The following is a 23168-nucleotide window of genomic DNA, read 5'->3' as shown; positions in this document are numbered from 1 at the left end:
TGTATGTATGTAGATATATTTGTACATGTATTTGTTAAAACTGTAACCATGTCATGACGGATTAACATGAGATAATCTGTGAAAAGTTCGATCACCTCCTCCCTGAGCTACTATTGCTGTCTGAAGAAATGTGTCGATCCAGACCAAAAACAACCAATCTGAAACAGGAGGAGGGTCTTAGCGCTGTCAATCAATCTCATGTACTCACTGCTAAATGTGCTAATGGCAGAGAAACAACTCACCGTTTCAGAAAAATTGTTCATCCACCGTCATAGTCTTAAGTGGCTATGCTAACTAGCCTGAGCATTCACAACAGGATCTGCTGACAGAGAAAAACTGTAGCAGCAACAGAGAGCAAGGCAGGAAGAGGGCGAGCAGCGCCACACGAGATTGTGATTGACGGCGCTAAGTCCCGCCTCCTGTATCTAATTGGTTGAATCTAGCCAGAGGAGTTAGATTTTTTCCCAGATTGTCTCTCTCTTACTGTTCTGTCTCTACATAGTGACAGTTTCAACAAAAATATTTTCCATAAGAGTTTCACACTGCAGCTTTAAGCAGGCAAAAGGAAAGTCTCCAGAACGCGACAGTTTTTATCAGATCAATCATCAGAATAATCGATTGATAGGCTGATCATTAGCTGCAGCTCTACTCTGAATTATTAACAAATCCATCCATTCTTCATAAATGTCCGTGGATAAAATGTTGCACTCTTTCATCGGTTGTGCAGCGAGAAGACCCTCCAGATAGTGCACAGTTGACCTTAACCTTGGCTGTCTCGCTCTCACAGAGCCCTCATTGTTGAGTCACACAGAAAGCTGTGACTAAAAGCTGCTAATTTGAGAGCGCCAGTCTGCTCGATACAGATAGACTCTTGCTTGTGTTCGATACAAGCCTTTTGAGGCGAGAGTCGACTCTATCTTAATGGCATCACAGACATAAGCCCGAGTGACTAACAGGCTGTTAGAAAATGTAGACATGGTTCTGGTAGAACAGGAGTGACTAAACCTCGGAGGCCAGCGCGCAGCTTTCAAGTCTGTGTGTCATTAGCTCATGTGGACTCGTCTTGTGGGGCTGAGGGGATCGCGGTCTCAACAGGAAGCCTCTAAACACTGAAGAGTGAATTTAGCATTATAGACCTTAGAGGCCATGAAGGATTTACATCACTGGCAGGCGAGACTGTTCCCAATCCCCGAAAGACCGAAACGCGCATGCCCCTGAGCCACCTCCGGCTCCAAAACCTCTTCACATCGCGGCGGTGAACAAAAGGGGATTTTACCATCAATGTTTCTATTCTGTCTTCCTCCTGATGATGTGGCTGTGACTTATTATCTCCCTACGTAGACAAACATAGATCTCAGCTGCATGCACACACATGCATGGTGCATTACAGCGTCCTGGCTTCTGTTCCACATTACGAGGCTCCACCAGCCCTGGTTGGACCATTTATCCTCCTCATTTGACGGTAAATCCTATCCAACACAAACAGCTTTATCCCCTTCCTGACTGTGCAACCTCAGCTACAATCACAAACACACGCAACATAAAAATACACCTAGATCGTTTTGGCTGAGTGTAACTAAATAATTCATATGGGACGAATGTACTGCAAACCTTCATTATGAGCAGGAACAAATGCTTGTTTTGAGGAGGCTACAAAACATGTTAGAGCAGGAGTTTCACACAGAGATGATGAATGTTCTCAATGTTTTGATCAGGAAACTGTTAAAATACTTATCAATAAGATATCGAACATCTTTTCACATTGATCAGTCTCTTCACTAACTTTATTGTGCTACATTAGAAATACTTGCAAGAAATTGTGCAATATTAATGCTTATATGCGACAGTTAATGTGACCTTTTGCCAATCATGGACTTTAACTTGGCATCAAGTTAGACTTGAAATAAGACAAACTAACTTAAAAGTAACATTTCAGCAAGATTTAGAGAACTGTTTTCAGTATATTTTTTCAAACAACCAAGTCAGAAGTGCGTGCAAGAACCAAAACGGCCTTTATTGGAAGTTTTTGGTTTTGGAAGTGAGACGTGTTGATCACACCGTTGTATAAAAACAATACCAACAAATGTATCAGCCTAACAAATCTCCCCTGCAGGAGTTTTAACATCTACTTTAAACCATGTTGCATAAATCATCCAGAAAAGACAAATAAATAAATAAATAAAAAATTCGCTGGTGATTTGTCAAATTTACTCTCAAACTCCAGAGCTGCTCTCTGCAGCACCGCCCACAGGCCCAGAAGGGTTACATAATGTTATATCATCCATTGTGTGCTCTTTGAGTCTTTCTCTTGTGTACTAAATGAGAAAGAATATGTGGGTGAACAAATACCCACACAAAATCCACACAAAAAGCATCTTCAACATTTCAAAATGTTATGAATCGAATTCCTTAATAGCAATTTTGATAATTCAATCAAAGAGATGTCTGTACACGTTTCAAACGAGTAAAATGGCTTCCATATGAGGGTGTATAAACAATGAGAGGGCTGAATGCATGTGGGAGTATACAAATAAGGGATGCACACAGTGTTAAATTTAGCAGTCATTCAAACAAGAGGCTGTAACAGAGAAACAGACTTCATGCTGTAGTATTTTGAGCTTTGTGCGTGTTTAGGTGTTAATAGCACACAGGGATGTGTTGAGGTCTCAGTGGATTACCAAACAACCTCCCAAGGAGACAAGGAGGCCATCAGGGGGAGGAGAGAGGAGCCGCAGGATCAATGAAATATTAATGCGTTTGCTGAACAGTTGTTATGGCAGCATGCTAATGTTTGGACTATATTAGAAGCACAGAGTGCGGCTCACACGTTCACCTGCGCGGCAGCGACCCCCGCCATCTTCAGAGACCACTCTAATCAACATACAACTCCTCGCAATCACGGCCGCCCAAAGAAACGATCATCATCATCACTCTCTTCATCATCATCATTTCCATCTTCGCCATCACCAGCCTGTTCATCTACATTATCGCCTCCATCGTGCAACAGGATCGAGGAAATTGAAGTTGCGCCGATCAATAAATACAATATAAAAATTAAATTAGCTGCCAAGATGGGAATGAAAACGTGGAAGTGAGTGTTTTTACTTCCACATGAGGTAACGGCTTCCAGGGAAACCATTAAAAACACATTTCAGACGCAAGCAACCAATGTTCACGTGTGAAAGGTAAAGGTGGGTCCAAAAGCATTTTTTTCTTAAAAACGTCCACATTTTGTCAAGTTCCAGGCATTTTACCAGGATTTTTTTATATGTTGTAATAGATAGAGGAAGCACATAAGAGAAGGGGAATGAAAATGACAAATTTTTACAAATAAAAAGCTGCAGAGGTGTCAGAGTAATTTACTGCAACCAATTAATGCGCCTATATGGAGGCTTTGGGAGACAGTTTAATGGAGACCAGATAGGTCAGAGATAAGGTCACGGAAACATTTTAAGCTTTGTACATCTAATAGAGCAGTCCATCATCAGAAAGAAAAAAAAAGGTTGTAGCAACTAGAAAACAACCAAGATTTAACAGTCCATCTGATTTGTTACTTTATCAGTGAAGAGGTTGAATCTGTTGGAGGAACAAACAAAAACATTAACAGCAAAAGGAAAAAAGTCTTCTGGTCAACTAAACGTTTTGGTCTAGAAATATACGCAGCTTACTCTGCATCCTGAACACACCATGGTGGTGGCAGCATCATGCTGTGGGGATGCTTTTCTACAGAATCCCAGAAGCTAACTTTAGTTAAAGGGAAGCGAAGTGCTTCCTGTTGGAGCCAAAAAACGACGTAAAACTGGGACAGGTGAATGTGTCTAAACCTTACAGCAACAATGAAAATGAGTCAGATCAGCAAAAAGCAATAAATCAATTAATGGCACTATAAATAAAAACAAGCTCAATGATTTTTCTTTCTACCAAAAACTGGATGTCAGAAGTCTTCAGTCTGGTGTTTTGGTCTCAACTAGATGCTTCTTTGAAGGAAAATTTAGTTTGCAGAAACTTCATAACTGATTTGTTATTTCTGTTTTAGTTTGAATATTTAAAATGTCTTCCAGTTCCTTTGTTAAATGTTCATTAGAATTTAAAGTTCATTGTTTTTTAAGAATGCGCTCTTATGCCGTTATTATTATATTACATGAAAATGGTTTTGAAACAATATTATCGTTTATCGCAATAATTTGTGGGACAAATTATCAATCAGCAAAATTTACTGTGGCAGGCTTAAAGATTCTCTCCACCTAATCTGACTAAAGTTAAGCTATTTTCAAAAGAATAATTAGTCAAAATGTAATCAGCTTTTCAACTTTTCCATTTTACAATTTTTAAATGTGAAAAAGTTTAAGAGGTGTGAAAATTTTTGCTTTTAAGAGTCTCTGTTTGGATCTGCCACTTCCTGGGTGTCTAATCAGGGAGAAAGTGAGTCAGGCCTAATAAGAGCGGTCTAATGGAAATACAATTGACCCTCTTTACTCTGGAAAAACAGACAGTTGCACTTTGTCCACACTTAAAACAGAGACAGCCAACATTTCCACTTCACCTGCACCCAGAGTACACTCGGCAGAAGCAAAAACTACTGAAAGATCCATATGCATCTCGGCTCGTTTGAAGTTTTATCTCCCCTCAGCGAAGGATGACGATTCGCTGCATCGCCAAACTCCATTTGTTCATTTCAATATGAATGGGCATGTAAGTTTGGTGCTGCTGGAGCGATGGGGATGTGAAATTGCGAATGGCATGCAGAGTGGCCTCGACACGCAGGGTTAATTCAAGCCCCCTTTGATGTCTGGCTGCGTGTGAAATGAGCTGCTGGTCCAGAGTTCACACAGGCGCTCTCCAGCACACACATCACCGTGCGGCATGTTCGAACCGTCACGCTGAACACTCAAAAGACCAATCGCACGAGGCCACGTACCCTGAACCGCGCGGCGAGTGAAACCGGTTCATATTCCAAGTAACAAAAGTTTCTTCTGTCGTGTTTCAGTTGAGCAGCAAATCCATTGCACTCCTCGGGGTTTAACTCCTGAGCATCCCCAAACATTCACTCACATCGCATTCACATGACAATAGGAGCTAAGCTGCCTGTAGGCAATAACAGACTGCAGGCTTACGCACACAATACCTATGTATAGCAGATGGAGGAGCTATAGAGGAGCTGCAGTCAGGGTGAAATATTATCTGGCACACACCAAATGTATCTCTTTGCTAAATGTCATATTGTGAAACTGAGGTTATCTGCATAAAAACAAGAGACGAACCAGAGCGTACCATTGTTAAAACAAACAAAAGGTGCTGAACTCTAATAACCGTTTTTTGGGATAGAAAATATTTACGCTCATGTTACAAGCAGAGAAGCAATAACACAAAATTCAGCTTCTATTTACAAATCTGGAACAAACTTCCAGAAAACTGCAAAACAGCCGAAACACTGAGTTCCTTTAAATCAAGACTAAAAGCTGCTGTTTAGAGTTGCTTTAGAACCTTAATAATATTGACCAAAATATCTGATGTGTGTGATTTTTGTCATGGCACTCATCAAAATATGTTTGTTAAACTGTACGCCGTTTTCTTTATAACTCTGTAAGTTTATGTTTGTATTGTGTGAAGCACCTTGAACCGCCTCGCTGCTGAAACGCTGTAAAACATTTGAAGATGGTTTAACTTGGAAATGAAAGTCCATCTGCTTGCCTGGAAAATTAATTTAAGTTAAACAGAAAATAGTTTTGGTTTTAATTCAGAAACTAAAGTTCATGAAGTTGATTTAACAAGAGACAAGTTGTCTAAATATTGTTTTGAAGTTCATTAATCTTGAATTGAGAGTTTTAATTTAATGCTGCAATTTAAACCAAATAATTATTTCACAATATGCAAGAAAAAGAACTGCTCTCACCTACTGAGACAGTTATTTTATTCACAATATCAAATTAAAATAACTACTTATTTTACTTTAGAATAATTTAAATTATTTTTCCAAATTGAATTAACAAAATTTCTGATCTGATCATGAATTTTATTAAAAATTAAATTGAATTGTTTAAAAACATTTATTGTGAAGGGGACATTATCCTCAAGCTTTAAAATAAACATTTACCCATTCACCTTAATAACTCAGGAGTCAGATCGATGTAACGCACTTCTGTCTCAGGAGGCAAAGAAAAGCCGCTAAGCATTCTGGGAAATAGTTCCCACTCCTGTCTTTTCTTCAGTTTTTGAAGTGCTAACATAAAAACTCTAGTTCATTCAACTCTTAATAAAAAGTTAACACAACTTAAGTTTATCTTTCACAAACACATTTAGGTTCAAAACTAAAACTCATTAAATTTATTTGACTTAAACAGTAGGATAAAGTAGACACAACTAAATGCGGTTCAAGTGTTTTACAGTGTACACAATCAAACTTTAATTTGATTTTTATTTGAACACCGTATATCTGTAATCATTACAAAATTTACAGCATCCTGAAATGAGATCAATAAAACTAATACTTGCCTTAACTGATAGGAGTCGTTCAGGTCTGGTGGCATTATAAAAAATTCAAACTCTGTGCCAGTGTCTTCGTATATCTAATCACTTTGTGCTTGCTTAAGCAGCCCTGTCCTCTCACATTTTAATTTCATTAATTTGTTTTGACAGGCCGGTGCCAACACAGACAGAGGATCAGATCTGAAGTGATATAAGAAGCACCTTGGACAGATTTCAGCTCCAGGAACCTGTTCCTGGAACAAGGCGGCCATTTTTCTGGCGTATCAGATTTTACAGCTTTGGTAAAGGAGGTTTTACCGTTTTTAATCATGAACTATTAAATGATTTTCAAACTGGTTTCTCAGCATTTTCTTTAAGTTTTCTTTCAAGAAAACTTGAACCCCATTGAAAACCTCCTGGTTTTTCCACCAAATACTGATTTCTGAACTCTTCCTCAGTTAAAACATTAGTGTTGTTGTTTACAAATGAATATTAACTTGTTTTCTTTGCATTATTTGAGCTCTAAATCTTTTTTCCTTATTGTGACCATTTCTCATTTTCTGCAAATAAAAACTAAATATTTGCTTGTTGTCAGTAGTTCATAGGATAAAGAACTATGTTCATTTTGCTCAAACATAAACCTATAAAAAGTTAAATCAGAGAAACCGATCATTTTAAGTGCTCTCTTAATTTCTCCATCACAGAATGTGCAGATCTGTTTGGGTTTAAACATGCAGCACACACCGATCCATGCAGCATGTAAATGTAGGTTTACAAATCTATTCAAACAAAACAGCCAAAGGGGAAAAGATAAATTAGTCAAAGCTGAATGTAAAATGAAGGAGGTTGATGGGAATGTGAAGGAAGAGGAAGGTTCACCTCCACCCTTTACTGGGAGAAGAGCAAACAAGCCAGAGGCCATCAGGAGACCAGCGTTAAAACATTTGGCTTACAGAGACTGCTCTCAAAGGCAGAGGAGAGTCCTCTCTGCCTACATGGTGAAAATTCAAACACTTTGCTAAGTCTTAAACAGAATCGGTGCTCTTAAGAACCACCCACCACTGAGGGAAGCCAATTAAAGTTATTCAGAGCTGTGACCAATCAATGGCAGACAAGAGCAGGTGGAGGTGGAGGGGGAGAAGAAGACAAAACCTCAGAGTAAAACCCAAAACCATAAAAAAGTCTCTTTTACACAAACAGAAACAATAGGAATATATAAATACACAAGCGATCAAAACGGGAAACAAACGTCACGGCAGCCGAGCAGAAACGCCCCCTCTGCAGTGAAATGAATAAAACACTTCACACCTGGAATTTTCTAGGGCATCACGCCACTCCACATTACCACTGCAACCCACACAGGTAACTGCACCCCGTTGTTTCCCTCTGTCAGGCACGCACAGCACCAACGACTCCCGGAAACATCAAACAAGATGGCAAGTGGAAATGACACACGCATGTGAACACATATACTCCTGAAATATCTGAAGGAATACATGGAGATGAGGAGAAGAGAACTGCAGCGTCTGCAGAAACACTGAAGGGGCTGGAGCTTCAGCTGAGCCCTAATCCTGTTTTGACACGTAATGCTACATTGTCTCCTTTAAAACAAGCGCTTGGCCTTTTTTCCTCCCCTAAAAGCCACACGGACACACTGGCTTTTTGTTTTCCTTGAACTCATCAAAGCAGCAATTAGCAACGCAAATGCAGTAACCAAACGTCGCCACAGTGAGAGTCTGCTCTGCTCTGCTAGAGCTGAACTCTGGTTGTTTCCTTAATTCAGAGCAATTTTAAGATATTTCAGCCACTAGAAACACAAACAGAAATGTTCTATAAAATCTCTGATCATTTATGGAGAGAAAACATGTTACAGTCAGCGCTGTGTTTCCAAGATCTGAATTATTCGTCTCATTCAGCTGACTGACCAATAAACACAGGAATGCAAAATATATTGTTTTATTTGAGTGATATCACAAAAAAACTGAAATTACAAGAAAATCTAATAATTTTTCTAAGAATGTTCTGGTGCAAATGGAAAACAAGGTAACCAGAGTGCATGCAAAAGAAAAACAAAGGGGATTAGATGCCTAATATAAGAAAAAATAATGTAAAAACAAAAAATAAATGTAGTTAAATATAATCCAATGTTAAATTAAGCATGAGATTTGAACAGTACGATATCATCAAGTATTAACTCAAGAATAGCTTTTTTATTTTAAACAAACAACTGTTTGATTGTTTGATTGATTGATTGATTGATTGATTGATGGATTGATTGATTGATTGATTGATTGATTGATTGATTGATTGATTGATTGATTGATTGCACGCGTTACCTGTCAGCTGGCTGAAAGCGGAGCCCAACACTTTTCCCAACCTTATAAAATCAGAACTTGGGAAATAAAAAAATTAAAAATTAAAAAAACGGTCACAGTCTGGAAACAACTTGAGGACCATCAGTCACTCTTCTTAAGATACCAAAGCTTTCAAAGTACTGTTTTCTTAATTAAAAATAATAGAGTTAGTAGGTATTTAGGCAAGGATTTTATTTAAAATAAAATAAATTAAATTAAGTAAGTTAGCAGTTAGAGTATTTGTTGCCTTTTGTTTGAAAAAAAGTAATTATATCATCTTTTACACATTTGTTGTCATCTGTGGCAATTACATAGCCATTTTACAATAATCAGACAAATACAAAAGGCAAAAGTAAAGATTGCAACAGATGCTTTCGCCTGTGTCATGAAACATCAGTGGTCAATTTGGCTTTAAACTTGGATGAATTAAGCATAATGTGAAGCCAGGGACAGAGCAATGGCATTATACAATGCAGTTCTTTCAAAACCGTCACATTTTCATTGCAAAGCCATTTTGGAATAATTCCTTCAACACCAACTCGTGGTTATCTGCATGCAGGGCTGCACTCTGCAGATATATGTATTTTCATTTATATAAACACCGCACACCAGTGCCAAGTCATCAAGCCGGGGAGCTGAGGAATCCTTGTAACCTTCCCCGGTGTCAGAAAACCAATAAAAAGGCAGAAAAATAAATACGGAGGGTTTGTGTACCCTTCTGTTGGGCTGTCAGCCCAGGGGAGTCTGGGCTGGGTGTAATGGTGTTGACTGGCTCCCGCACTCTTTAACGTGGAGCCGATAACTGGCTTTATGCGGCGCCGACGCCCGCCATTATTTTGTTGTGTGCTCGTTTTTTACAAGTTGGTGTGAATACACAGCAAATGGCACACAAACAAAGACAGACCTGCTTTCTAAACAAATAAAAGCTGGATTGGTAGCAGAGCATGCCTAAGCTTTTACAACCCTGACGTGAAACCATCAGACTGACAGGATGTCTGCGTGCGGGCCGAGCCAGACAGCAGGAAGCTCCACAACGACTGGCGAAGCGTTTGCAGCCGCATCAGCGAAACATAATTAGTTATTTGCTCTCTTGATTTGGGATCGTTTTTGAGCCATTCCTCGTTTGGCACGTTTTAAAATGTTGCTTTTAACTCATATTTAAAATTAATTTACAACAACTCGCAGACCCCTCTACTCACTTCACAGTGTGAAATCCAGCAAAAAGCCTTGCCATTACCTTTTACAGGAGCTGTGCGATTAGAGCCGTTTCCTGCTAAAGTCATTAACCCTTCCAGACCCAACGGAGAGCCGGCGATCCAGCCAAATCTGCAGTACCGTAATTCTGCCACACGTGGCGCTATCTGAAAAATTCCAACGGTTTCTGAAAGGAAAGACATTGCACTTTTCAGGCAATATCGGATTATTACGGTAATTTCACCCCGTCATAGCAATGAGTGAAATCAATCTGAGGGGCACTCTTTTAATAGACGGTAAATTGTGAAAATAACTTGCTAGATATTGAAAGTTCCAGTTGTTATGGATAAATGAGCAAATATATTCACTCACAGGACATTTAAAGAACTGCGTACAATTAAAACAAGGAAAAATACCCAGGCGGAGATTTGAAATCTAGGTCACAAAGGGTTAATATTTCCTTTTATTAACTGCACATTCGCTGACAGACAAAAAAAAACTGAAAATAAAAAGCCCAGAAAATTTGCAACCTGTCAAATATTTTTTAATGTAATATTTGGCTTTAAAAATTCTGTGTGCAAGTGTTGTAGGGTATACTGATTTGACCTTGTTAATATTAGATCCAATTGTTTTGATCATCTGCATTCCTCTTCTGCTCTCCATGAAGAAAGTTTGACTAGCCGACCAGCCCTCCATGTCTTCAAATAACAAGTTTTATTTGAAGATTGTTACCAATTCACCAACTTCTCTGCTATATTTAGCAACATTTCAGCCAAAAAAACAAAAATCTGAATCGGCAGGTTGGGCTTTTTAAAGATCGATAATCGCTGATGAGCCAGAAAACTGCAACCAGTGCATCTCTATTAAACCTACAGCCAGATATAGCGCTCTCTGTGATTAGGAATCCTAAAGACAATAAAAAGAGAGGGGCAGGCAAATGTGCTTTCAGAGCAGTAGGAGATTGTAACTGAAAGCACATCTCTGTCTGTTCTCCTCGCGAGTAAGCAAAGGAATCCACCTCTCTTTGTTATTTAATCCGTGTTAATAGACGTCAACTCTGACATAATAGAAAGGCTTAGATCAAAGCACATGTATGTTAGAATGGCCCAGTCAAAGTCTGGACCCAAACTAAACTTTGAGGCTGTGAGTATGTTTGAACGTTGGTGTTCAGAGGTGATCTCCATCCAATCTGACGGAGCTTGAAATATTTTGTAATAAATGGACAAAACGTAAAGCAAAAGTGCTGGAGCGGCATTAACAGTGAAAAGTGGATGTACAAAGTATTGATTCAGGGATGAACACAAAGATATGCCAAACCTTGAATTTTTAAAAAACATGCATCATTTTGCTGTTATGCTTTAGTCCATCACATAAAATCCTTACAAATTAAAGTTTGAGGCTGTGACTTGACAAAGCGGCAAAAAGTTAAAATGGTATTAAAACTTTTCATCAATGTTTATGTAAAGGAAAAGAGGTTTTCCATTCAGTTTTTTGTAAACATCAAATTGCTCAGTGGAAGCTATTAACTATTTATCCCTTTCAACTTAAAAAAAAAAAAAAGGAGCACAGAAAAGATGACGAACTGAACCGATAAAGTAGTGACGAAGGGTTGCAGGAAGGAAGCCAGAGCCTCAGCGACGAAGCTGAAATAGCCTGTGATGTTTCACATAAACAGATAACTTAAGTGTCAGGGTCCAAACCAGAAGATAGAAGAGGAGAAATCAGAGAGAGAGAGTCACCAAATCTTCTCCCTCTCTCCTTTAAAGGCAACGTCTAACTCCTCTCTCCTTGCTTTTATCAAAAGGAGCTCTTAGCAGTAGCCAGCTCATTAACAGTGCTCTGAAAAAACGCTTGGACTCTTACAGATTTACTGCTCACTTTATATATTTTCTTTTATTGAAGAAAAAATGTTACCACAATATTTTCTTTTATTGAAGAAAAATGTTACCACAACCAGCAAGACCCCATGTTAAGAAGTAATTGCCCAACTAAATTCAGTGATTCTTTGCTGCAGCAACACTTGGCAGCAACAAACAAGTGTTTGCAATAACTGGGAGTGAGTCTCTGAAATCGCTCTGGAGGAGATTTGACTCATTCTTCTCTGCAAAACTGCTTTAAAGGAGCATTACTATGTATTTTCCCTGCATGTAGTGTCATTTTACACCACTATAAAATACCTGTGTTACCTCCAGTTCTTATGAAAATGCTGCAAATATCAAACATATATATATATATATTTATATGAACCCCTTCTAGACTGAACGTGTTGACGGCACAGTTTCACAAGCTAAATTTGCTTTACCGTAATTCCACAACACTTTGCACTATCTGAAAAATTTCAATGTTGTGTTATTACGGTAATTTCCCTCCTGCTGTAGCAGGGAGCATGTTACGAGACGCTCTTTTAATAGACGGTAAATTGCAAAAATAAGTTGATAGATATTGAATGTTCCCGTTCTTATGGAGAAATGGGTAAATATATTCACTCACAGGACATTTAAAGAACTTTGTACAATTAAAATGAGCAGAAATATCCAGGTGGAGATTTGAAACTTATGGTTAAAGAGGTGAATAGAGAACCCAGAAACTGTACTCAAGTGAAAAAGTAAAAAGTAGCAATCCAAGAAATTACTAAAGAGTAACATAGTACTTAGTAACTGATCAAATTATCATTCATTTATTATTCAAAAGATTCTTAATCAGATGGACCAGAATATAAAGTGAATTGGACATTTTGGTAATTTAAGGACCAAAATGACAATAATTAATATAAGTAACAAAAAATGACAAAATCAGGCAAAAGAAAATGTTTCCAAATCAGTTTCTTTCAGTAAAAAACTTTTGAAACTGTAATAAAAACTGCAGGTGTGTCTGTGTCTGGTGAATTTTGGTTAAAACATGTTTGTTTTTCATTCAATCGGAAGAGAATCCAGAAATTTCACTCCATAGTAAAAATACTTCATAGTAAAATTACTCAAGTAAAAAGAGTATTTGTAAAAAATACTCCTCTAAGTACATTTATCCTCAAGTATCTGAGTAACTGTAACTAGTTGCTATCCAACTCTGTACATGTAATTTGACTCTGTCGTATTTGACACCTTGAAATTGGTCTCCGTCTCTTTAAGAATCCCTTTCTCCATGCCGTCCATTGATGCCGTTTAAAACCTTTCTAAGGAGCGTTTTAGGTTATAGTTTGTATAATAAGCTAAGCAAATCTTCCACAAGGTGCTTGTGAATTGTTGCTGCCGCTAGTCTGGAGGAGCCGAGTGGGAAATGTGGAAATTTCTCAAACATGCGTTAAAAATTCAAAGTAACACATCAACTTGTTATGTTTGCAAAATGCCTCCCCTTTGACTTTATTTTTGCAGCACTGTATGCATGTCCACACAGAGACAGATGAGCAGGCAGGGTTAGAGCTGACATCACTTTCAGGAAAAGAGCAAGGGTCTGTGGGCAGAAAGCAGGAGCGATGATGTCTGGCAGAGCAGACTGGGCATTTGAGACAGATTATTGGAAAACTCTGCAGTCAGCGATACTGTATAAATCCACCAGTGCACTTTATGGAGTTATCTGTTTGTTGGGGCCGACTGCGGTGGCTGGGAGCAACACAGAGGAGCAACAAGAGACATCAGAAATTGTCTGCAGCCTACATCTAACGTCGCCCTCCAGCAGCAGCTACATACCTGCGGTGATCAAATGGAACAAGATGCCTCGGCAAAACAAACAAAAAAAAAGACCTGCTGCTCAGAAGCACACACACACACACACACACACCAACGCAGACAGACGACATACATGTCATGAGCATGCACGACGCCTGGCAGCACTGGAGGCGAGAAGGTCTGTGCAAAGCCGAGATAAACCTTGAGCCAGCATGTGGTCAGCAGGCCAACTGATGCGGTGCTGACAAAGATACGGAGCGAAGGGGGGAAAGTGACAGAAAGAGAGCAGAAATACGGAGCAGACGAAGCTCATGCAAACACCGAGCAAACGCTGAAAGCATCTTTTGGCAATCTGTCTCCCCTTCACATCGATTGAGAAGCCACTCTCAGGTTTCATCCAGAGCAACAAACACGTAGATGACGAAGCATGGCAGCGGAGCAGACACACCCTAACAGAGCCGAGCCGTCAGCCTGGAACCGAGGAGTTCAGGATCCGTCCTCTTCTGCAGCTTAAATTATTCATGCTGACTAGACGCTTCCCATTGAAATGAATTTCAGTTTCACTTGGACTGATCGTTTTAAACATGTTTAACAGTCGTGCTCTGCTAAAACCGTGGAAATCGCCCTGACACTATGAGCCCGTCTGTTTGTGAAAAGTGTAGGTTTTATGAAATGTAAGCGGAGAATTCGGCTCAGGATATTTACTCATAAACTTTACTTTAGCAGTTCACAATCTCTCAGAGGGAAACGTCGCCATTTGTTCAAACTGCGGCACATTCTCAAGCATTTCAGGCTAAAGGAGTTTAGCCTGAAATGCTCATTGTGTTTATTAAGTTTAATCCTCTTTTTCTTGTTTTAAATTGTTAGCATGCTGAACATTTTAACCAACAACTAATTTGCATTAAAAATTTGTCTGAATTTCCAACAGAAAATATAAATAGTAGAAAATATATATATTTTTAAATTACTTATAAAGCATGACCTGGTCTAATTTTAAAAATACTTTATGCTCTGATATTTAGGAAACCACAATATTATGACCAGTTGTTTTTATTTTCAGTGAAACAGCTAGTGTTACAGCTAAAATTCAATCACTACTTTAAAGGTAATTATTAAAACAATAAAATAATAATGATAATAATGCATCATTATCAAACACTTATCAATTTAAAGTAGGTCTTACTTATGTAAAAGCTGCAAAATACTACAAATATTAGTGAATTTTGCTTGTTTCTTTGAATTTATCTTCTACATTTTTAATCCATTTTATTTTATTCTGATTTCGTCTTTGCCATGAAAGGACAACAACAATTTTGTAGGACATGAACTATGACAACAAATATTAAATTAAATGATTGTTAAAATTAAATTAAAAGAAAAAAAAAGATTACTTCATAAAACTTTAGCAACCTGAAAAACTGGTGTTAGCTTAAAAAAAATCAGTAAAGTTTATTTATAAAGCATTTTTTACAGACATAAAATCACAAAGTGCTGTGCAGCAGAAATCAACCTTAAAACTAGACAAAGCATAAAACAAAACATAGCAGGTTGTCTCTAGCATTTCGTTCAGACAACTAACACATGCTAAGTCTTGTCTTTCTAAAGATTTTACAAAAACACAACTTCTTTTGTTCCATTTTAATTAGAGGAGAGCTTCAGGCCTTGACCATCGACTGAATCTTTTATGCAACTCTTTCCTCTGTAAACCTTAAAACGGAAACATTAAAATCAGAATCTAAAAGAGCATCTACTTACACAAATCAAGCTTATAAATATGAAATATGGAGCGTTTTTACATATTTCTTTTCCTCATTTCTTCTGAGTGACATCCTTTAATACACTTTCTTCATTCATTCCTGTTATTGTCTTTCATACACTCCAGTGTTGTGGTTTGACAAAACAATAACCATTCATGAAAAAGGAAAAAATCAAACAATTCCCATTTTGGAGCCAGGAACCAGTAACTGCTCTGCATTTTCACCTAAAATAACACAAAATATGCTAATAATAAAACGCCGATTACTGGACTAATCTGATTGTTGAAGCTTAGTCTGTATCTCTGATAAAGCATCGCTAATGACAGCTTACGAGTGTGGGCGCACTATTGTGAATGTGCCTCAGGATATGAAAACAATGGAAGTGTCCGTCAGCGCCTCTCATCTCCGCGTTCTGCAGCACATCAAACCCAGCAGCTCAACAAGACGAGCAAGATAAGGGCCGTAAGCAGCTTCTGCGCGCTCACATTTGAGTTTATCCGTCTGAGGAAGTTTGACACACATGAGCATCCGTCTCACTTGTCAAGCCATCGCTCAGTGCCCCCCCATCACCTTCCAAAATGCCCACCTCCTCGGCTCCCGGTCGCCCACTCGCCTCGTCTATCTGAGCGCCACGTTTCTCCATTTTGAAACGTCCACCTCCTCTACATCACTCACCCTCCGTCTCAACAATGAGAGCTTGACTTAACCTGTCTACAGTAAATTTGAGGGCGTTTAAAACTCATTTTGGACCAAAAATAAATAAATAAATCTAGAAATAATATAGTTATTTTTCTGATTCAGACCTCGGCCTCGCTCCCACATTCGTCCGCTACTGTGCTTGTCAGAAAAGATCACATCTCAACCAGGAGCGCGAACCGAGCACAGCGCAATACATCCAACTTGGCTCAAAGACAAACCCAGAAATAATTTGCACACACTTTACTTTTTTTTTTTTGTCTCACATGAGAATAAACTGCGCATGAAAAGGAAGGGGGCGCAGAGGGAGGCAATCTTGTTACGAGCCGGCGTAGCCCTGGGAAGATTTCTATCAGACACACGTAAAGAGAGAAGCATCCATTTAGAAAATGGCTTTTCTAGGCATGCTGGGCCATTTAGCACACCCTGTGACGACTCCTGTTTGGGGCAACGATAAATGTTCCTTCACACACAGTATGTGCACGGAGTCAGACCAGCACACACACACACACACACACACACACAGCCATATGGGCAGCCAACACAAGACATCTCTGGTAGTAACACTTTTAGAGCGAGGCAGGCTCCGTTGGGTTTGGCTAACGGACACAACCTCACACACTTGTTGACTCGGTTGGTTTAAATACGAGGAACTTCACGTTTACAGGGCGCTGAACATCGAGTCGGTACTCAGAACCAAGGAATCGGTTCACTTAAACATGAGAAACTACGTCCCACTTTTAGGAAAACCACAACTGAGAACCACAAAGAGCTTCCTAACAAAACCAAAGCAGCTTTAGAGTTAATGAGGATTAGTGATCAAAAAAGCTTCATCAAAATCTTGTTTCCATTTAAAAACTAAACATTATCAGGACGCATCATCAACTTTTAACATTTTGGTGTTTAAATTTATAAATTTGCATTTATTACTGGAAAAAGTGCCACTTCCTCTTAAATCGCATTCAGCGCTTATGTTTTAAATGTATCAAAGTTACAGATTTGCACCAATTGCAACTTTCCAGCCTGATTCTAACTTCAGATTGTTTTATTAAAAATTAATCCGCCCGTTTCTATTTTAGTTAATTTGGGTTCCTGTCTCTGAAAACGGAATAGTTTTATTTAATTATTGCAAACCCACTGTGTGTAAGATTGCGAAGGACCTAACAAAGATGGAATATTTGTAATGAAAGCTGCATAAAAGCTCTGGTTTATAGTTATATGTGTGGCCTCTGGGATGAACTTTAAGTTAATACGGAGGTTTGTCAATATCCTCACTTATTCCATCAGGGATATGAATAATTGTGGACTTAATTGTAGATTTTAGCAGCAATAATAATCTGACTAATCTGCCTTGCTCTTCTATTTTTTACTTTAATATTCCTATCACAAGTCTTTTCTTCTCAGAAAAGCCCTAAAGCAACACATTTTGGGGGAAGCAAATGTCAATTTTTTGCTAATGGTTGAGAAAACGTTTTCATGTTTCAAGCTAACAAAATGTTTTTAAAATGTCACCTGCTACCTTCCACATCTGCAGTCCAACATGTCCAAACCAGCAGCTTTTTTCACACCTTGTAGCTCAGAGATGCATGATTTCTATCGAACAGAGTCAAGACGCCTTCACCTTGAAGCCGTGTTACTTAGCCAGTCTACTCCTCAGCACTAATCAGCAGGAGAACTGAGAAAAATATTTACACACACTGCGAAAAGCAAACATTTTGACAGGTAAATTCTCCGCTCTTCTGTGTTTACACTGGATAAGTGCTAAAATCAACCTTGCTATATCAGACACTCGGAGCGTCTGCCTTATATCAACTAATGGTCATTACCCTTTCCACCGGGACGAGCTCCGTCCGCTCTCCTCCTCCTCTCTGGGATCCATCAATGTCGCCGCCATACGACCGGCTATTACACAACCCACTGTTACTGCTAGCATTAAAGCCACAGGCGTCGCACGGGCCCGATGAATCACACTCACCCAAACAGCAATAATGAAGCATTTATCTCAGGGTGCATTACAAACCCTGGAAGCATGGCAAATGTGCACATGGCAGAAGTACGATGAAACAGTGTCAATAACACGGCGCTGCACCATCTGCTCTGCCACAAGACGCACATGTTACACAGAAACTGTGATACTGGAGACACAGTAAAACCAAATCTGCACTCCGGAGAGTCTGCCCATCTCATGAATTTTATTTGGTTCTCATGTGTTTTTATCTAAAAGAATAAAAAAAGTGGCAACACTTTATCTGAAGGGGTGAGCATATGACTGACACGACACCGTCATAAACCGGATATAACATTCAAGACGGAGTCTTAATGAATGGTTATGACTGCTGTCATAAACATTGTAATGCAAGGCTGGCACTTTAGTGAACTGCATGGTTTAGTACAACTTTGCATTAAAAGTGTCATCATTTACCGAATGACACTTCATGACAGTCAGAACCATTCATAAAGACACATAACGTGTTATAACATCTTTATTACATTGTCATGTCAGTCTTATACGCACTCCTATGTTACCCAAACTGTTCCTCTTAAAGGAAAGCTAATCAAGTGTTTGTTTCCAGTTTCCATTTAAAGAGCAAATATTGATACATTTTAAATATAGAAAACATTAACATTTTAAAAGTTACGTCACTATCGGCCTTTCTGTTTGTGTTCAGAAATTTTATAATTCACTTTTCAGAAAAAAAAAAAACAGTCTCATAAGTGAACCTCTCTAACAGAAAATGCTTCCATATATGGATTGATGGCAGTGAATGTAACCGTAGTTTGATGAATATTATCACTATGAGGCTAGACATATAAAGAAAATGTCTTATACTTAGCAGAAATGTGTTAATACTGATAACATAAAAAGGCTGCAGCGACCACCTTCACTGTGAAGATCATCTCTGCAGCAAACATGGAGGATCTCTGAAGAAAATGTCTCTCCACTGAAAACTGTAACTGACCGATTGCCGATCTTTAAAAAGCCTGACCTGATGATTCTGATTTTGGCTGATACTGATTTTTTTTTGTGTGTCTGAAATGTTGCTAAATGTAGCAAGAAAGTTGCTGAGTTGGCAACGGAGGGGTGACTATTGTTAACTGCAGACATGACCTGGTAGCCGGTCTGTCAGTCAAACCTCTGTAAAGGCAGAGCAGAAGAGGACAGTGGCTGATTTTTAGATCTTTCCTAATGTTGATAAGATCTGTGGATAAGATCAGCTTCACATGTAAGCATCGGCCGATCACCAATTTCCCAAAATTAAGGAAATCGGCACCAATAAATTGGAGCACCCCGAGTTACAGGTACTGCATTTCCAACAGGAAGTCAACAGCCAGGCCAGCAAGGCATGAAATTAAAAAAAAATACACTTTCTTTTACAATGATTCTTAATTTTATGTGTTTTCTGAGCAAAAAAGATGACATTATTTCATGTGCTCACTCCTGTTTCTCCTTGTTGTTTCATCCCAACAATTAGCTGCTCAGTCGCTGAGCCACTTAGATTTTAACGACCACACGTGAAGTTACCTTTAAGGCCAAATGAAATGACACAATTACTGCAGGCAGAGTTTGAGTAGCATGATAAGTTGTGCTGTAGTAGTAAATGTTTGCCACTGGAGTGCAACTAAATCCTAACAAGCAAAATCCACTCGTTATGTGGAGAAAAGTGAGACTTACACAGCCACTGAACGTCTAATGAAGAGTACTCCAGTGATAATTGTTTGCAGAAATAGGAAGAGCGGTATCCTTTTGAATCATGTCAACAATGCTGGTCAGAACTGGAGCAGAATGTCAGTATCTAACCCAAATGCTGCTGAAATGTCCATGTTTTAAGTCAGAGTTTTCCTACACATGGTTGAGGATTACATTCAGGTTGTTTACCTTAAAACAGTTTTAAATCGCTCAGTAGGGATCCGACTTGCTGGGAGTCAAACCTTCTGAACCGAGCCAGCAGTTCTTCTTCTTCCCAGAGAATAATTGTCACATCAATCTTTACTTTATGAACTTAAGCAGGAGACTTTGCCATCACAGCACAGCAGTTTTTTAAAAAAAAATTTGGCATGTTTTGATTTCTATAAAGGTTTACCTACCAGGCCTGTAGCGATACACTAATCTCACGGTACAGTATAATATGCGATATTCTGCTCATAGTACGATATATATCATGATATTCAGCAAACGATACGATATGACACATTTTTAAAATTTTCTGAAAGATTTTAGAGTGACAGAGTGATTTTGGTGACATTTTGTGGCCGTCTCATGGACTTGGGTTGAATTAAGTGAACTGATGGTGTAATCAATGTTGTTTTTGTTATACATGTGCTTTGTTTAAACATTAATTGTGTGGCTATGTGTATTTGGTTATGCAGAAAATGAAGCTTTTTGCCTTATTCACTTATATTAAGTAATGTAATTTATCTATTTCATTATTTAATTAATTGTAACCAGTTGTTTCATTACATGCCATTTCTAATGTACATGTGCAACTGGGTAAAAAATGTCATGTGTGATAGCTGTCGTGGATTTGACATAAAACGCAAAGATTTAATGTTTCGATACTCGCAGATGAAAAATCGATACTTTGAGGAATCTATAAAATTACACAGCCCAATACCTACTTTATGATTTCATCATGGAAATAAATCTAACTATCGTGAGCTGCAAACCTGAACATAATTTGTAATAAATTACACGTTTAAATCTAAATTTTGAATGTGTATTTCTTGTAAAGTTCAAATGCAGACACAGTTACTACATTCATCCCCAAAGCTATCCAGAAGTTCAGACAGTGCAATAAGAAGAGCAACAATCGCAAAACAAAAAGCACTGAAATTAAATTTAAGTTAAATTGAACCAGAAATCAAACTAATAAAAATTAGAGCTGAATGTCATATGTGCTAAAATAAGAGAATATTACAAGAGATTTACCAATCGATTGACTGACTTTTATAAACGGTTCAAACGCTGAAAGATCAGTTTTTTTGTGTTCACTAAATGCATCAGAACTTAAAACTCCCACCATTTTCTGTCGACTTATCATTAAATGAAAGACAATCTTATAAAAGTTAAAGGCATTTGCTTGTAAATAAAGATGAAAAAGCTTGTTGTTTTCTGCTTGATACTCACACACACGCATTCATGTTGTACAACCAAGCCCAGAGGAATCTGATTAATAATGCAAGCAAACGCAGCTCGTCACATGTCCGCGTGACGTCAACTTACCGATCTCATCTGCTGAGCTCCGGTAACGTGCTGAAGAACCTTTTCCAGCTCCTTCTCAATGCGTCCGGCCCAGTGAATCATCCTGCAAAAAAACAAAAACCACAACACGTCCCTCAACATCTTCATCTGAACAGGTTCTCACACAGTTCTCTGTCACTACGGATGAATAAACGAGTGAGTGTCTGTCCCAGTGTGTTCTGCTGGAAAGCTGCCACAGTCTGTGCCAATGTTTCCAGATTCCTATCTGGACGAATCCTTGTGCTAATGTCCAACTTTCTCATCAAATCCTGCATACATCTCTCTGGTTGGGACTGGCAGGACCGGCGGCGACTGAGCCCGTCTTGGATCTTCAGTAATAAAATTGCTGGGGTCTGACAGAAGTGCACCCTAGGCAGGAGCTGATCTCCGTTAGACGGAGCCAAGTTGGGAATTAAGAGATCAAACGCCTGGAGCTCATCACTGTATATCTCTCGCAGAGCAACAAATGACTTAATGGAGCCAGATTTAGATCATTTTAAAGCAAAGGAACCAGCCTGGCAACCTGGATGTGAGCTGCTCAGCCCGCAAAACGGTTTAAAAGCTTTCAGCAATCAGATGGATAAACTCTGTCATGCGTTCACCGTCCAGCCACCGGCTGCCAACCTTTTGAAGATAACCAATCAGTCGCCTCAACGTCTCAACACAATGCGGTCGCTTGTCTGTTAATGCGATGACAGAAACAAATGTCATCTTCAAATGTCAGATTTGCTCAGAAGATGAGAAGGAAGAAGGCCGAGTTAACAGAATGCAGAAAATCGCCTTGCTGCCAAAAGTGGGGAGTGGGAAGCAACAGATCCAAACATGGAGGCGGTTTGTCTGTGTTTATCACACAAGTCATGGAGAAAACAAGAGGTCTTCAGAGTGAGAGTGTTTACTGTGAAAAGGCCAGAAAACAGGCAGGATGCTGCGAGTCCGGGGCAACACCTAGGTCAGACGGTCTTTAATACGCTTTAGATCCAACAATCAATTAGTCAGACTGGGATTTGCTAATTTTCCCATAATTACCTCTGAGTGATGGAAAAAAGATCAAAACTAAGATCGACTACCATTTTCAGCCAACAAACGTGTGAACAAACCATCTGAGCCAGAAAAATCCTGATCTCTGAGTCTCTGCTTTAATTCATCATTAAATTAGTTATTTTAAAAAAACAACTTCTTAAACTAGAAGGTCAGTTTCAAACATGAAAACTGCTGATCAAAATTAAAAGTGATTTAAATGAATGAATGAAAAATGGCCAATTCTCCCAACTGTTTGGCTCTGATTATTGATTGGCAGGTCAATTAATGATAAATCAGATTTAATTAAATACATGAAAACTAAACATGCATTTAATGAACATTTTATCATTCATTCATATTAGTTGAATTCAAAACAACTAATTGTGATCATGTGGTGCTGATATTGATTAATTTACAACACTTATCAATTTGGTCATGTTGATTATTAATCTCAAATATATGGTGGAAAACCAAATGAGTAGAAATGAGATGTTTATGAAATCCATCACAACTACAAACTCAACATTTTGGTCTAAAAACTCAACAAACAAGAACTTTGATCCACTTCCTGAATTTATGGTTAGGGGCGTGAGTTTTGAAAAAAAAAATATTATGCAGCGTTGATTCAAAACAAATTTCTGAACATAAAACAAACATAAAAACAGAACCGACACAGAGACATTTGCTCAGTAGAATTCAGTCAAATAGATTCAGTATCTATGATATATATTCAAATTTGATCAAAGAAATGAAATAATTCAGCCAAGTTGAGTTTACTCTT

General features: G+C 38.6%; 1 protein-coding gene across 8 annotated transcripts in view; it reads right to left on the bottom strand.

The window, feature by feature from the left end:
• Positions 1-23168, bottom strand: part of cacna2d2a (calcium channel, voltage-dependent, alpha 2/delta subunit 2a) — a 234507-nt gene that overhangs the window by 179997 nt on the left and 31342 nt on the right. For all 8 annotated transcript variants that reach the window (XM_016670882.1, XM_016670865.1, XM_016670866.1 and 5 more), the window contains exon 2: positions 21350-21431. In XM_016670882.1, coding sequence (XP_016526368.1) covers positions 21350-21430 — 81 coding nt within the window. In that variant the 5' untranslated portion in view covers position 21431. The remainder of the gene's footprint in view (positions 1-21349; positions 21432-23168) is intronic.

The sequence above is a fragment of the Poecilia formosa genome, unplaced genomic scaffold (genome assembly GCF_000485575.1).
Source record: "Poecilia formosa unplaced genomic scaffold, Poecilia_formosa-5.1.2 Scaffold2, whole genome shotgun sequence".
Classification (NCBI taxonomy): Eukaryota; Metazoa; Chordata; class Actinopteri; order Cyprinodontiformes; family Poeciliidae; genus Poecilia; species Poecilia formosa.
The sequence above is the reverse complement of the archived record's forward strand: the minus strand, read 5'-3'. Positions and strand labels throughout refer to the sequence as shown.